Consider the following 16709-nt stretch of genomic DNA (forward strand, 5'->3'; position numbering starts at 1 on the left):
CTTGAAAGCCAGAGAGTCTAGAAAGAAAATCCCCTGATGGGACCAGAAAAAGAGTTCTAGTTTGGACTGATGGGCGGAGGGAATTGTGGCACCAGAAGTCAGAGGACATGTGATAACATATACACTCATTGTCCATGTATAATTCCCCAGCTTTTAGAGACTTAAATCCCGAGAACAGTGGGAAATGTGGTTCGGGAACTTTATACAGTGGACAGTGTGTGAAGGAAGGGACCCTGCCCTTTGGAGGAAGGTAATCGCAAAGATGAAAAGACTGGCGTTTCTTGGTTACAGTCCCTAGAAGGAGACAACAGAAATCAGTCATCACAGACCACTGGAGAATCTCTTTGGACCCATTTTCTTTACCCAGAAAGCAAACTGGAGGAAGACTTAACTCCGACCATCGCAGAAGTCCCCAGCCTCCCATGTCATTTCTCAGGGCTCCACGAGATCCTTTAACTTTCCTACATCCTTACTTGCTCGTACTCCGTGAGCAGTCACCTTAGGCCTTGAGAGCTTTGTGTGATCTGAGTAGATTTTTCGTGCTCAGTGGCTCTGTTAGTCAGTGCTTTTGGGTTGCTCTAAAACCCTAAAGCAAGTGTTGGCAATGTGCCCAAGGTGGCATTCCACTTGTTCATTTATTACCTCGTGGTGGGGGGTGGGACTGGAAGCCACCTGCCTGTCATAGTGTGAGAAATGACAGTGTTGACATTTGCCCCCTTACACACCTGAGGGCACAGGTATCGTCACTCACACCTGAGGAAGGCTTCCTGCTCTTGGACAGTGGCACCAGTGCACAGACTTCAGAGAAAGCAAGATTTGGGCGACTGGTCTTCTAACCTCAACTGCCCAAAATGAGGGTGTGTGTTGAATTCTGCTGACAATTAATAGTTGAGCTGTTCCCAGACCTTGGTATGGAAAATCAGAATGAAGACAGCTCAGTGAGAAACAGATTCCATGGTAAACCCGTTTGGAAAATGTAGCATTCAGGATCCTTCTCCAGAATTCCACAATGCACATGATCCTCTGATAAACCCTTTAAAAAGAAACCCATTTCACTTCCTCTAATTCACTGTGACTCTAAATTCAGTTGACTTTGGACCTCATTTCCCCTGAATATCTATCAATGTTCCTTGGCACACAGTATTAAAAGATCAGGTTCTGGGAGGCAGATGCTGGGAGGGCCCACAGGCTGATAGGTAGACACCAAAGAATAAAACCACCGAAAACAAATCTTGTCCTCCTTTGAGCTAAGAAATCTTCGTGTGCCTCAGGTAGCCAGCTTCTTTTAGCAGTTTACCTTTCAGAGTTATGAGTGAAATCTATGAATACAACTGTGCCCTGAAAAAGCTATCTTTCTTGTTATCAAATCCTTACATTAGCTGCTTAGGGTTTTTGTTTTTTAATGCTTATTTATTTATTTTTAAGGGAGAGAGGGAGCATGAATGGGAGAGGGGCAGAGAGAGAATCCTAAGTAGTCTCCACACTGTCAGTGCAGAGCCTGACACGGGGCTTGATCCCATGAACTGTGAGATCCTGACCTGAGCTGAAACCAAGAGTCGGACTCTTAATGAACTGAGCCATCCAGGCGCCCCTAGCTGGTTAGTGTTTTAACTGAGTTGAAGAGTCATTAATTTAGTCTAGTTGTGAGCAGACCAGTCGGATTTGGAAATATTTTGGGGGAGAACAGTTCTTTTAAACTTTGAAAATACTTTTGTGGGGCGCCTGGGTGGCTCAGTTGGTTGAGTGTCCGACTTCAGCTCAGGTCATGATCTCACAGCTCATGAATTTGAGCCCCACATTGGGCTTTGTGCTGACACCTCAGAGCCTGGAGCCTGCTTCTGATTCTGTCTCCCTCTCTCTCTGTCCCTCTCCCCCTCATGCTCTCTTTCTCTCAAAAATAAATAAACGTTAAAAAAAATACTTTTGTAAAGCTACCAAGTTATTTTTGAGTTGAATTACTGTGTATGATACAGTCATCGTGTATAAATGATTGCTTTAAGAAGATAGTTCTGACATGTTGTTGGCTGTATTACTCAGCAAAATTTTCTTCTTCCTGGTGATAACCTTTAAGCACAGTTCCTATTATATCTGAATTAATGACATGTCATTGAATAGAAAGCACAAATGTTTTATTATTTTTTAGTTTTTACATTTTTTGTTTTTATTTAAAATCAGTGTTAACATACAGTGTAATGTTAGTTTCAGGAGTACAGTACAAGGATTCAGCATTTCCATACAACACCCCGTGCTCATCACAGCATGTGCCCTCCTTAATCCCCATCACCCATTTTACCCATCCCCCAGCCTCCCCTCTGGTAACCAACAGTTTTTTATCTATAGTTAAAAGTCTGTTTCTTGGTTTTCCTCTCTCTTATTTCCCCCTATGATCATTTGCTTTGTTTCTTAAATTCCACATATGAGTGAAATCATGTGGTATTTGTCATTCTCTGACTTATTTCACTTAGCATTATACTCTCTAGCTCCATCCATGTTGTTGCAGATGGCAAGATCTCATTCTTTTTTATAGCTGAATAGTATATTCATTCATCAGTTAATGGACATTTGGGCTCTTTCCATGATTTGGCTCTTGTTGATATTTGCTATAAACGTCAGGGTTCCTGTATCCCTCCGAATCAATATTTTTATATCCTTTGCGTAAATTCCTAGTAGTGCAGTTGGATCATAGGATAGTTCTATTTTTATCTTTTTGAGGAACCTCCATACTGTTTTCCAGAGTGGCTGCACCAGTTTGCATTCCCACCGACAGTGTAAGAGGGTTCCTTTCTCCGCATCCTCGCCAGCACCTGTTGTTTCCTGTCTTATTAATTTTAGTCATTCTGACCGGTTAAAAGCACCCATATTTTAAAATATTTCCAAAAATTATTTACTCCCAGGTATAAAGACATCCTGACACATTATTAGTGGATCTTCTACCCCCAATTTCCTTCCTCCAAAATTTTTTTTTTACAGATTTCTGCTTAATTTACAAATACGGTTTGTTTCATTCACAGAGGCCAGCAAGCTTGTTATGTCCTACGTAGCAGCAGTTTGTGGAAAAGGAGCAGAAGTGAACCAAGTCAAAGAACAGCTTTTACAGTCCAATCCAGTCCTGGAAGGTAGGATTTCCTGTGCACACTGGGTCAGTGTGACTGCAGGGCCCTTCAGGTACCTGGTGGGCTGGGAGGTGGGCTGCAGGGGAAGAGGAAGGAAGAGATTCAGGCCCTGACCTGCCAAGCAAGTGAGCTGTGTCCTAAGAACTCTTGCCTTCAGGTGCTTCCAGGAGGAAACCGTTCACTCATCCCAAAGGAGCTTTTCCACTTACAGTCACTTTTTTCCGTTTCAATTTTTATTTGACTCACTTTGACTTTGCCTAAAAATAATCAACTGATGTTTGCGTTTGATTTGATGGCTAGGAAAAACTTGGTGAAAAAGAGCAGCGTGAGCACGGTGCTATTTTATCATTCAGGATAGCATACGTGAACGCTTATTTCTTTTGTTAGAAAGACTGTGCCAGAGAAACAGCTAAAGAATAGTTTTTTTTGAGGGTCACAGAAAGTCTAAACCTGACTTTAGAGTTCAGATTCTATGGTTGGCCATCTGTGTTAGTCAGGTTGGGCTGCCATACCAAAATACCAAAGGCTGGGTAGCTTAAATGACAGGAATTTATTTCTGGACTTCAGGAAGCTCAGAAGTCCAAGATCAAGGTGCTGGCAAAGTAGGCCGCTTGGCTTACAGGTGGCCACCATCTTGTTCTGTGCTCACATAACCTTTTCCTTGTGTGTGGCAGTTGGGGGCAGGGACCCTGGCTGGCTCTTGACCTCATCTAACCCTAATTACTTCCCAAAGGCCCCAGCTCCAAATACCATCACATTGAGGGTTAGGGCTTCAACATAAAAATATACATACATGTAGCTCATGCAACCATCAGAAAAAGCCAGAGGTGAGCCCCTAATGCCATGGAAGTTGGCATAAAACATAGGTATAAACCGTTCTTTGCTTTGGAAACAATAAATCAGTCTTTCCCTATTGATGGCAAGCCCTTAATGTTGCTTTATATTGTAAGCATGTCTTTGTTGTCACTTAATACAGTTTTTGGGATAGAATAGGGTTTCTCAACCTCATTTGGGACTGGATCAGTCTCTACTACAGAATGCTGTCCTGTGCATTCACTGGAAGACGTTTAGCCGCATCCCTGGCCTCTACCCACTAGGTGCCAGGATCACCTCTGCCCCCAGTCATTGCCATTGAAAATGTCTCCAGACATTACCAAATGTCACCTGGCAGGGAAGGGTCAGAACCATGCCTGGTTAAAATCTTTGGTCTAGAAGAGTAGGTTGGCTCGACTCTTTGTTCAAAGTCACGGAGGGTCAAGGCTTAACAGGGATTAAAGCAGAGCTGCTTTGGGGTGAGTCGGATACCCCCTCCCCAGTGTGGAGGGACAGAACCTTGCCTGTTGTCTTTATTTCCTAGACCCAGCCCCTCTTTCCTGCTTTATTCCAAGGAGATACCAGGCATCTTTATCCCTGCAGAAAGTGAAATAAGACTACTGAAAATACTTTAGCCTGTGAAAAGCAAAGGCTGAAGCATCTATTCCATTGTCACCGACCTTTCTTCCTCGTCAGTACCTTAATGAATAAAGAAGCTATTATAGAAAGTGCTGTTACCTTCATTTTATTTGGGTTTTTGTTTGCTTTGTCTTTTGCTTTTAAGTGAGGGTGATATACATGTATTTCTGTATTTGTTTACTTTAAGAATGCTGTGATATAAAGGAGAAGCACTGTGGAATGCTCTAGCTTGCATCTGTGATTAGAATCTGACCCTTTATTTGATGGTATTTGGAACTAGGCCCCAGCGCAGGAAATGGAAGAAATGTCTGCTGTGGGCATTTATTATCTTTTATGGGAATGCTTTACTTTTTAACTGGAACTGCTACTGTAAATGAACATTTCAAACAATGAACTTAAAAAAACAATTGAGGAATGTGTCTCAAGTGTTCTATAATGAAACACTTGTTTTTGATCCTGTGGCTCACAATAAAAGACCTTAGTGTTTAGCGCTGTGTGTGCAACTCAGATTTGTTTGATGAAAAGATGGTTTTATGGTGTGCAAATGGCGCCCTGAATAAAGTTTTTTTGAAGCAATTCCTTCACTTGCCCTTGACCTTCAAACCACAATAAACTGTCCTTTATACATCAGCATCTCAAGTTGGACTTTGGGCTATGCAAGTTAGTTAACTTGGCAGGCCTGCGTGTTCACACCCACCAGGAAGACTAGCCTGTGCAAACATGAACGATGTCATGGTCTTCATGACAACTAGAGCAGCGCTCTGCATTTTCAAGGTTGCATTTATGAATGCCTCTCAGCTTGTGGTAGACATGGATAATGATGCGATTCTCTTCAGTTAGCATCCTCTTTTGAGTATTTCCTGTGTGCAGGTTTCCCCACTCAGTAGAGCATCTCAGCTTATTTTCTACTGAAGAGAGAACTTGGCATCTGGGACCTGCCAGGCGGTTCCCGCCCCAAGCAGAATCTCTGATACAAAGAACTTTCCCTGTGTTGACTTTGTACATTTTGTCTTAAGTGAGCAGGAACCAACTATTTTTAAAAAATCAAAAACCTGAAAAAGCCAGCTAACATGAAATAGAACTCATCAGGTTTGGTTACTGAGTATCCCAAGTGAACTTCGACTTTATTATTTTTTTAAATGTTTATTTTTGAGGGAGAGAGAGAGAGAGAGAGAGAGCGCCAGAATGAGTGGGGGAGGGGCAGAGAGAGAGAGAGAGAGAGAGAGAGAGACAATCCGAAGCAGGCTCCGGGCTTTCAACATAGAGCTGATGCAGAGCTCGAACTTGTGAATCGTGAGATCATGATCCAAGCTGAAGTCGGACGCTTAACTGACTGAGCCACCCAGGCGCCCCCAAATGAACTTCAACCTTAAACACAGGTCTGCACCTAGATCATGTGACTGCTTTCAAAACTTGGATCAGTTTTTAACTCTTAGTAATCATTTGAGCTCTTGTTACTCCTTTCTTCCCTCCCTTTAATTTAATGCACTTATGGGGGGGTTTCCAGGGATTTGATGCCTGGCCTCTTAATCCAAAGATTTATTTCGGGTTGCCATCTCACTGTGTGGGTCTTCAGTCCTTGCTAGCTGCAGTGGGCCCATGGATCCTAGTAATAGCCTGGGGGTGGAGGTGGGAGTGGGGGTAGTAATGGTAGAAATGCAGAATTTCATGCCTACCTCCAGGCCCATTTAACAGGATCTGCAGGTGCCTGTTTGCACGTTGAGGTTTGAGGTACACTGCTGGGCTTCCAGAGCATCAAAGTGGGATCCCTCTGCTCTTACACCTTATGTTTATCCCATGTGATCCTCAGATCAATTTGCCCCTCCCTTGTGCGCAAGCTTGGTGAAACACCCCTTTCTCCTTATGACACTATGAGCCAGAGGTATTGAACAGGATCATTCTGTGCCTGAGCGGCATCAGCCTGTGGTTCTTACACTTATGTGCCTTCATTTTCTTAAAAGGGACCCCTCTGGGAGGCTGGGCTCCACACAGCAGCTAATGTCGGAACAGACTTGGATTCTGCGTTACGGGCCAGTTTGGTGTTTTTTCTTTTCTGGAAAGTTTTACTTAGGTCTGATGGATGTGGACTAATGAAACTATGCAGCATTTTTAGCCTATTGGAAATGATGTTAGTTTCCAAATCTCTTACTCTTTCTGTGTTTCACAGTTATTATATATGTAATCACAATGAAATAGATTTGTTTTAAAATTAATGAAAATTCAAGTTTATTGTGCTTTTTTCCATGTGGGAACCTCATCAAGTTCCCCAGAACCTTTGATAATATTACGTAGATGTCTCTGAAATAACCTTATTCACTGATGAAAATAGTGGAAGAGAATACAAGCCATTTTTGCCAGCCACTCAATTGACTGCTCTCAAAGCGGTAAAGGTATTGAATTATACAGGATTACGGTTATAGTAATATTTGAAAAAATTCCATGAATCAGAGGAATGACTCTCTTTTTTCTGTGAACTTATGATAAGAGATGGTGGATATAACAACTTCTTTTTTTTGAATCTTTTTTTTTTTTTTTTTTTTTTTCGCGTTAGCAACTTCTTAAGACTTCTGTTAAGTATGTTTCTATGGGAAGTTTGGACGGAAATGTCATTGCTACAAGTTGTATTTTCTGGGATTTATAGCTGTCAAATATTCCATTCGCTTTAAACTGCTGCTTGAAATTATTTTTCTGTCAATTTTACCCACGCATCTGTTTCTTTCTTACTAGCTTTTGGAAATGCCAAGACTGTAAGGAATGACAACTCCTCTAGATTTGTAAGTATTTGTATAAGCATAAGTGTTAACACTAATATTTAGGTCATGTATGTTTAAACAACCAGTAGATGTTTAGTGTTTCTTCATATACACATTTGAAAAATGAGAACACCATTGCTTTTGAGACACAGAAAGCTCTATAAGGCCTATTTTTGCCTTCTGGGGTTTTTCTTTTTAATTCTTTTTGGATGACAGCTATTTCTTTCATATTTTCTTGTCTTCTATCATACAACCCTGTGGACAATTTAAATGAGGCTATTTATTTATTTAAAGGAGGCTCTGTGCCAATGTGGGGCTCGAACTCACGACCCTAAGATCAAGAGTCGCACGGTCTACTGACTGAGCCAGCCAGGCGCCCCTAAATGAGGCTATTTAGAATAACTCTTTACTTATCTGAATTTTGGTATTTAGAAATCACCATTAAGAATCAGATTAAATGAAGTAGAAGGAAGGATAAACTGGGTGTCAAGCTTGTATACTCTACAGCTTTTGTCCTTTATTCAGTGGGACTGGAGAGGATGGAAGGGTGTACTAGAACTTTATAGAAGGAAGGTCATTAGGTTTGACGACCAACGACAGGGGATGGGGAGGGGGACTGGATGGTCAAAACTGCCGCTAATGGATGTTTTGGCTTTGGCTGAGGCGGGAAATGCTAATTCCAGGAATACAAGCCTACCTGGCCTCACGCCCCAGCACTCTGCAGCACGTACTATGCACCGCGGCCCGCTGGGGTCTCTCCAGCTGTACACGTGCCGTCCTGTGTTTGGTCATTATGGGGACACAGGCACTGCCTGGTGGCAGCTGGGAGATACATGTCGAGTGTGATGGTGACATTTTTAAATTGGCCCCTTTTTTCTATAGTTTAGCCAGCCGTATACATTTTATAATAAAAGGTCATCTACTTTATAAGCTGTCTTCTCATATACATGGGACCATTTGGGGTGGTTTTTGTGCCTCTCTGTCGGAGACTCTTCCTGCCCTTTCTCCCCCACTACTTTTAGCCTCCTTTTTGCTTTTTTCTGGTTACCCAGTTCTTAAGGCAAGACAGTGACCTCAGGCAGAGGTAGTTTTGATAGTTCGGAAAGTAGAAGGCTGTGGTTCCCAATTCTAGTGCCATGAATTTTTTCCGTTGGATTAGCCCCCTTAATGTTGCTAAAACTGATTGGAGCTGGGCCTTCTCCTGTTGTGGTAACATGGCTAATCTCTTTATATAAATAGAGTTAGAAGCAAAGTGTGGGCAGATAGAAGTAATTCCAATAAATCAAGCTCCCTTATGGAGGCTTTATTTTTGCTGTTTGCAAATTATACATATACATTTTTAAAAGATTTCTAAACATATTTAGTTTCAGACCATAAAAATGCAGAAAACTATATTGCTTAAAGTGTCATTACTACTTTGTGATGTTTGAAATCGAGCGAAAGGCTTGGCAGGTGATTTGGCTTAATAAGTAACTTCAGAAAAATCCTATTATAATATGGGTATTAGGATATGAGATTAATACTTGATTATAGGCTAAATCATTTCATGCCCATTTTTTAGTAATTTCTCTGCTTTGTAGCCTGTGACTTGACCAGTAATATACTGAACTCCATGTTATGATTGGATAGTAGGACTCTGCTATATTTCAAGTCCCTACTCTATATAACTGTGGCTTATGTATTATATATTTGTACTCCAAGGGAATTGCGTTTCCTTTGACCGTGTTTAATGGGTCAACCTAGAATGAACTTCTTGCTCTCTTCCCTGAGCAGTGTGATAGAAGCCGAGGTCGTGTACTTATGCATGCTTGTCGTAGCCGCCATAGTGGAGTGCTTCTCAGTGCGCCCCACCCAAGTGCCTCTAGTTGGATAGATTGAACTTCTACTGAGAAAGTGGCCCAGCGTTTTTTTTTTTTTTTTTTTTTTTTTTTTAAATTTTTTTTTTTTTCAACGTTTATTTATTTTGGGGACAGAGAAAGACAGAGCATGAACGGGGGAGGGGCAGAGAGAGAGGGAGACACAGAATCGGAAACAGGCTCCAGGCTCTGAGCCATCAGCCCAGAGCCCGACGCGGGGCTCGAACTCACGGACCGCGAGATCGTGACCTGGCTGAAGTCGGACGCTTAACCGACTGCGCCACCCAGGCGCCCCGGCCCAGCGTTTTTGAAAAGAGAATCACTCTTTCCAACCAAGGATTTCAGAGGAGGGAAGAGGGGTAACAGTTGAGCGTGTACTATCTGTAGAGAGCCAAGCTGGGCACTAAGAGGAGAAAATCCACAGGGTCAGGAAAATTCTATTACCAAACCTCTCATTCCGTAAGGATAGAAAAACCCATGCAACATACCCATTTGTTTGAAACCTCTGTTGTTTTTTTAAACACAGTTAAGCATAGGTCTCCCTGTATCTCCTCTTGGAGCCTTCAGACCTTTCCCTGTTGGCATCCAGAGTGACCTTTATAAACTTAAGCCTCATCACGTCCCTGCTGAAAGACCTCAGTGGCTTCCTCTTGGACCCGGAATGCAGTACAGGCTCCTCCTGGAGCTTCCCATGCCTGCCTACATCAGCCGGGGCTTGCTCCACCCTGCCCTTGCATGCCCAGCCTTGGTGGCACAGGCCCTTGTGACTGTCAGGAGTGCTGAGCGCCTTCTTGCTTAGATCTTTGCACTTGCTGGTCCTTCGGCATGATGTGCTTGTACCCAGATCATTACACAGCTGCCATCTTGTATCATTTAGATCTCACCTCAAGTGTCACTTCCATGATGCTTTTTATAGACTCTGACTTCATCCTGTTTTTGTTTTTTTCAGGCATTCATTAGTCTCTGGAATTATTTTTTTTTAATTCTTTTTTTTTTAACGCTTATTTATTATTGAGAGACAGAGAGAGACAGAGCATGAGCAGGGGAGGGGCAGAGAGAGAGGGAGACACAGAATCTGAAGCGGGCTCCAGGCTCTGAGCTGTCAGCACAGAGCCCGATGCGGGGCTCGAACTCACAAACCGCGAGATCATGACCCGAGCCAAAGTCGGATGCTTAACCGGCTGAGCCACCCAGGCGCCCCATCTCTGGAATTACTGTATTCGCTTTCTCTGTTTCTCTCTGATCATGGACCTTAGAGAGTAGGGGCCATGGGAGCAAGTACTCCAGCCTTCGTATTCACGGTGGTGGCCCCACAGTGCCTGGCGCCATAGTAGACACTCAGAAATCATTGATGAATAAATACCTATTTTTAAGAAGCTTATAGACTTAGTCCGAAAGAATGAACATGTTTAAAAGTGTTGTGTTTATAACACAACACATAAAATAGTAAGTTTCCCATGAAAGGTACAGGTTGCATTTTATGGAAGTTCAGAATAGAGAAGCTGGAGGAGTCTGGGGCAGGGGACAGTTCTGAGTGGGCCCGTAAGATTGAAATGTGCCAAAATTGAGTAGAAAGCAGGAAGAGCTGGTGGCACAGTATGGGGAAGCTGAGGGGAGAGACCAGAGAAGATCTGCACTTGTCCAAGTTAGTGGCTGGATGAGAGGGTCAGTGAAGGGAGCTGGGGGCCAAAGGCCTGGAAGGATGGGTCGGGGCCTCAATTGGAGGGCTTGGAGTTTCAGGTTCAGTTTATTTTCTAGGCAGTGGGAAGTAATTGGTTTTCTCTGAGTAGACTCATGACATGCTCATGGGAAGAATGCCATTCCAAGATCATCTGAATTCTCCGTGCTGCCCATTAGTTTATTCCTGGTCAGCTTCCTTTTCCATGCTCTGCAGTGTTTAGTCTACTGTCTTCAAACCTCCTATCCTTTACTCTGATGGTGTTATGCTTACTTCATGGAAATCATTATCATCATCGTCTTCCTCTTCCTCCTCATCCAAGTCCTCAGCTTTGGTGCCTCACCTGGCCCTGTATCTACATAGATACCCTCCTGTCACACTGGGAGATTCTCAACTTCTGTCTTGCACTAATCCCTCCACCTGTGCTCTAGATCTGGTCACTTCCTGTGTCTAGGAACCACCCTCCATCAAAATCACCCCCTCTCATATGGTCAGCCTCTGACTCTCCTATGAAGTTATGCTTTCTCCCTTCCTTTGTGTCTGCTGCCATCATGGAGGGCATAACTGATCACTAAGTTGCCTGGGCCACATTCCTGGACTTTTTAATCATTGCCCCGTCTTGTGTTAACCTCGTATGTCCAACCGAGATCCGTCATTGTGACTCTCAACTCTATTTAATCTTCCCTTTATCGCTACTGCTGCTGCAAGCCACCAACATTTCTCCCATGACTACTGTAACTTCCTATCAGCTCTGTCTGGTTTTGTTCCTTTCAATCCATTCCACATTATCTAGGGTGATCTTGCAAATAGGCAGGTCTGATCATGACTTCCCTGTTTAGGAATGTTTATTGACAGGACTTTGCTGTCAGGTGAATGTTCTGATGCCATGATATGCTCCAGCATCCCTCACCATCATCATGGATGCCAATTCTTTTTTTGTTTTTTTGTTTTTTAATGTTTATTTATTTTTGAGAGAGAGAGATAGAGCACGAGTGAGATAGGGTCAGAGAGAAGGGGAGACATAGAATCCAAAGCAGACTCCAGGCTCAGAGCTGTCAGCACAGAGCCCGATGCAGGACTCAAACTCACTAGCTGTGAGATCATGACCTGAGCCGAAGTCAGATGCTTAACCAACTGAGCCACCCAGGTGTCCATGGATACTGATTCTTATGCCTGCTCCTTCCTGCTCTCTCGCCTCCTTGCTGCCTTACTTAACCCTGATACTTAGCATTTAAGCTAGGGTCGACTTCACCATTCGTCCCCCTTTCTTTGTGCCCCTGACCCACCGTAGGATCTATCTCCAGACACAGAAATCTCCTCGTTACCTACCTCAATTCCCCTCAGGCTGTAAGTTCCTTGAGGGTGGGAACTGTGCTCACTTTTTTCCTTGTGTCTATGTTAGTATCTAGGAAATGCTTAATAGGCATTTGCTTAATGAATAAGAGAAGACTTGGGACAGGTGACCCTTGACAATGAAGAAAGAAAAGGGTGAGGGAGCATATATAAGCTAATAAAAAGTCACAGATTGCATTGTTGACTGAGTGCCATGTGATCATGTTTCTTCCCCCTTACTGTGATTTTGAAAACAGAAGGAGTTAAAGTGGTAATTCTTTGGGAGAATTATTTACAAGCCATCTATGTGACTATTACTAAAGTAGAACATGAAACAAAAGGACCACTTATTAGATCAACAATCCCTTTTCCAAACAAAAAACAGCTGTCAGGGTTACTCTGTTATACTTGTTACTCTTTAACTCGATAGTTATAGACCAGTTCTTTAAAAATCATAGTATGAAACTCCATGTGTGTTTCTGTGTGTTTAAAATACCATCTATAAAATGTAATAGGAACCTGGGATATATATATTGCTGTATAATCTAGATCAGAAACCAAAGAGAGTAATAATGATCAGTCTTTGATTCTGGATTGGCCACACCATATAATCATGCATTTCATTTGAGTAGATGTAAAAACAGTATTTTATGTGTTCCATTTTATCCACTATCCAGTATGCTTGGGAGTTTCTTAGCCATGGCTTAAAACCATTTTGCTTATAAAAGTGAAATTATATTCCCGACTAGTGCATATACAAGGAGTACTGCCTTTCCCCAGTTTTTATTCTTGAATTGAATACACACACACACTTCAGAGATTTGAAACACATATCTGAAATGGAAAAGTCACATGTTGCCTAAGAAGATCTATTCTTAAATTAGCAACATGATATGTTAGCTTTGAGCTAATGGGGTATTTAGTATGAATTATTTATGGAGGCATATTGTTAGCCTCATGGTTACATAAATTGTCTGTTAATTACATTTAAACAAATGTATAAAGGGCTTAGTATGCTATTTTCTGAGAAGATGTGCTGACTGAATATTTTGAGGTCAACTTGAAACTCACAAAGTCTTTCTTTGGCAGGGCAAATATATGGACATTGAATTTGATTTTAAAGGCGATCCACTGGGAGGAGTGATAAGTAACTGTGAGTATTTTACTTGAATCCTTTCAAAGAAGTTCAGAAGAGCAAAACATGTATTAGAATATTTTAGATACTTGAGTCTTTAAGAGATAGATATAAGAATACAATTTCTTTTTCTTAGACAATGTGTTTCAGACTATATGTTATGTTAGACTGTGATTTCAGATTGTTTTAGCATGTCTAAATCTTTTTTAAAGATCACTTAAAGTCTTTGTCTTTGAAAATCTTTAAAAGTTTGCTAAAGAAATAAGAATTAGTCCAACCATAGTTTAGATTCTTTAGGTCTTTAAGTTAATTCATTAACAAAAAGGATCCTGCGATGGTTCATGTCTTTAACAAAATTATTTCATGATTAAAAATAGAATATAAATATGTGGCACCTGGGTGGCTCAGTCAGTTAAGCATCTGATTCTTGATTTCAGCTCAGGTCATGATCTCACAGTTAGTGAGTTCAAGCCCCTTGTCAGGCTCTGTGCTGTGTGCCTGGAGCCCGCTTGGGATTCTCTCCCCCACCCCCACCCCCCCGCCCCTCTCCCACTAGCATTCTCTCTCTTTCTCTGCTCTCAAAATAAATAAATAAACAGTTAAAAAAAATAAAATAGAGTTTTTTAATTTAATAAGTTTTTAGTAACTTTTGGGGTAACATTTATTCAATAAAATGAGTGGACCTGTACTTCAGATTTTATTGTGGGAAATTTTGTTTGTCTTGGTGTAATTAGATAATTAAAATGTGATAAACCTGGTGGGAAGAACTACAGATTTATTAGCCTCCCTTAGTCATGATTAGTGATTATGGAAGTGAAATGTCCTTGTCAAAGGTGAAAAAATGAACAGCCCCAGGTCCAGAGTTTTCTAAAGTGGGCGTGATTGTTGTAAATATGGCCCCTTCTCCGGTGACTTTGAACCTGCAGTACGTACAGCACTACCCTCATATTTCTGCTCGTATTGATTTCGTAGTTGCTTCATTTGGAAAATAGGAAGTGACAACTTAGGGTTTGTGCACTTCCTCCCGGAACCACAGCCTGGTTATCCTCTTGAATCCTTCTATGTTTTTGAGGCTGCACCACTGAACCTCCCATAACCGCTGGCCTCCTCACCACCTATTGGGATTGAAAAAAATCTAAGTTTGCACTAGGAAAAAAGGTAATAAATTGACTCAGGTGTCCAAAACAATGCCCTTTAGATTTGTTATAGCAGTGGCATTCTTCCTTCAAATGAAATTGTATGCCGAACCCCAAATAGGAAATAGAGGAAACAAGATCTGATCTGGTAGAGAAGCTGAGTAACCAGAACCCCAGAACCCCTCTGGGGGCCCCTGAGATCTTTGCTGGTGAACTCGAACCAGAGGAATGCCATTTGAAAATTAACATTTTAAGTGATTTGAGGGAAGTGTGTAGCTGATTTTTTGTTTTTAAGTTTTTTTATTTTTTATTTTTTTTAAATTTTTTTTTTTCAACGTTTATTTATTTTGGGGACAGAGAGAGACAGAGCATGAACGGGGGAGGGGCAGAGAGAGAGGGAGACACAGAATCGGAAACAGGCTCCAGGCTCTGAGCCATCAGCCCAGAGCCCGACGCGGGGCTCGAACTCCCGGACCGCGAGATCGTGACCTGGCTGAAGTCGGACGCTTAACCGACTGCGCCACCCAGGCGCCCCATGTTTTTAAGTTTTTAAATCACATTTCAGAGAGAAACCTAGGGCTAGGGTTTCCTAATCTTTGTGTATGTGTGTGGTTTTCTTTTTTTTTTTTTTTTTGAATGTGGCAGAGGGATATGTTTTTTAAATGTTTATTTTTGAGAGACAGAGCACAAGCTGTGAAGGGGCAGAGAGAGGGAGGAGACACAGAATCCGAAGCAGGCTCCAGGCTCTGAGCTGTCAGCACAGAGCCCGATGTGGGGCTCGAACTCAAGAACCGTGAGATCATGACCTGAGCTGAAGTCGGACGCTTAACTGACTGAGCCACCCAGCCTCCTCTAGAGTTTCCTCTCTTTGAAACAGTGGGATTGAAGTGGAGGAATTCTATGGTTCTTCCCGTTCCCACTGTTCTGTAGTTTTTACATAGTTTGATTTTCTATTTTAGTTTCCACTTTGTGTGCCATACATTGGGATTAAGCCATATTTTTAAAAATATATACTTGTCAGAGAAACGTTTGAAGAGAATCTTTAATGTGAAATGAAACTGGCTGCTTAGGTTAAATGGCTTTATGTCAAATATGGAAACAAAAAGTATTCATGCAAACCATATATGATGTAACCAGAAGCACTGATGACCACCCTTGTAAGCTTTCCGCACAACGTCTGGTGGCTCATGATAGCTGTGAAAGAAAAAGGATTTGACCCGGTTTGAAGACCACCATTTCAAGGAATGCTTAATTTTTATTCTGAAAGATATTTATATATCTTTAGCACTTTTTACAAGACAGATGAACTCTAGTTATTAATTTAACAATACCCTATTTTTAAAATGAGGGTAATCATCTAAACATTGTGGAATGACTGAATCAAAATTGCTTTTGAGGACTCTAGGAAAATATTTAAGGATTATTTTATTGTAAGTATTAGAAAGTAACTTAGGTTTTACATTTTGAAGAGTATGTTCCAAACAGAAATGTCTTCCTGCCCCTGATTCTTGCAGTATCCATGGAGAATAAATATTAAACACTCATTTCGTTTCCAGTTAAGATTAATATACGCTCATGAATGGATTTTTTATGGTGTTCGTTACCATTTGTTCCCACAATGAAATTAGATGGAAATTTGTGGTAGTGGGAACACCCTGTATTTTAGAGTACCCTTTGCTACAGAAAGGAAAGGACTACATGCGTGTTAAGAGCAGGAAATTTCACCCTGTGTACGTAGAGCACTGACTCATAGGTGGTCAGTGGGAGTTGCTGTCTCCGGGCTTCAGGGGTGTAAAGCAATGGGCAGACTCATTCTTGTTCTCTCTAAACTGCCAAAAGTTAGCTTCTTGTAGTCCAGAAAAGAGGAAAAGATTTGCCATTTTGTGGGAAGTCTATTTTGCCTCACCTTCCAGCAGCCGTGTAGTAACGGTGTAGATCATCGTTGGTTGTACTTAATACCTGGAAGAAGACACGTGATCAGCCAAGCTAGTTGGGCTCCCTGCGAATGGAAGAGAAAGCCCCATAACTTACTCTCTCTTTCTAGAAGAGGGATGCTTGAAAACCTAAGTCTTGAACTCGCCTGACAACTGTATCTCTAAGGTTACTATTGTTAGGCAAGGGGCATTATGGAAATAGAAAATGGCACCCATGCTTCAGTAGGGAAGATAAAATGTGGAAGCACAGTTAGCACATCTTATTTTATGAGGTAGTATTTCTGCTACTTTGTTAATGCTTGTAGGTGTCATACGATTTA

General features: G+C 41.8%; 1 protein-coding gene across 4 annotated transcripts in view; it reads left to right on the top strand.

Annotated features, from left to right (window-relative positions):
* MYO1B (myosin IB) overlaps positions 1-16709 on the top strand; it is a 190823-nt gene that overhangs the window by 101800 nt on the left and 72314 nt on the right. For all 4 annotated transcript variants that reach the window (XM_030326153.1, XM_030326152.1, XM_030326154.1 and 1 more), the window contains exons 5-7: positions 3012-3116; positions 7293-7339; positions 13274-13337. In XM_030326153.1, coding sequence (XP_030182013.1) covers positions 3012-3116; positions 7293-7339; positions 13274-13337 — 216 coding nt within the window. The remainder of the gene's footprint in view (positions 1-3011; positions 3117-7292; positions 7340-13273; positions 13338-16709) is intronic.

This window comes from Lynx canadensis, chromosome C1, assembly GCF_007474595.2.
Source record: "Lynx canadensis isolate LIC74 chromosome C1, mLynCan4.pri.v2, whole genome shotgun sequence".
Classification (NCBI taxonomy): Eukaryota; Metazoa; Chordata; class Mammalia; order Carnivora; family Felidae; genus Lynx; species Lynx canadensis.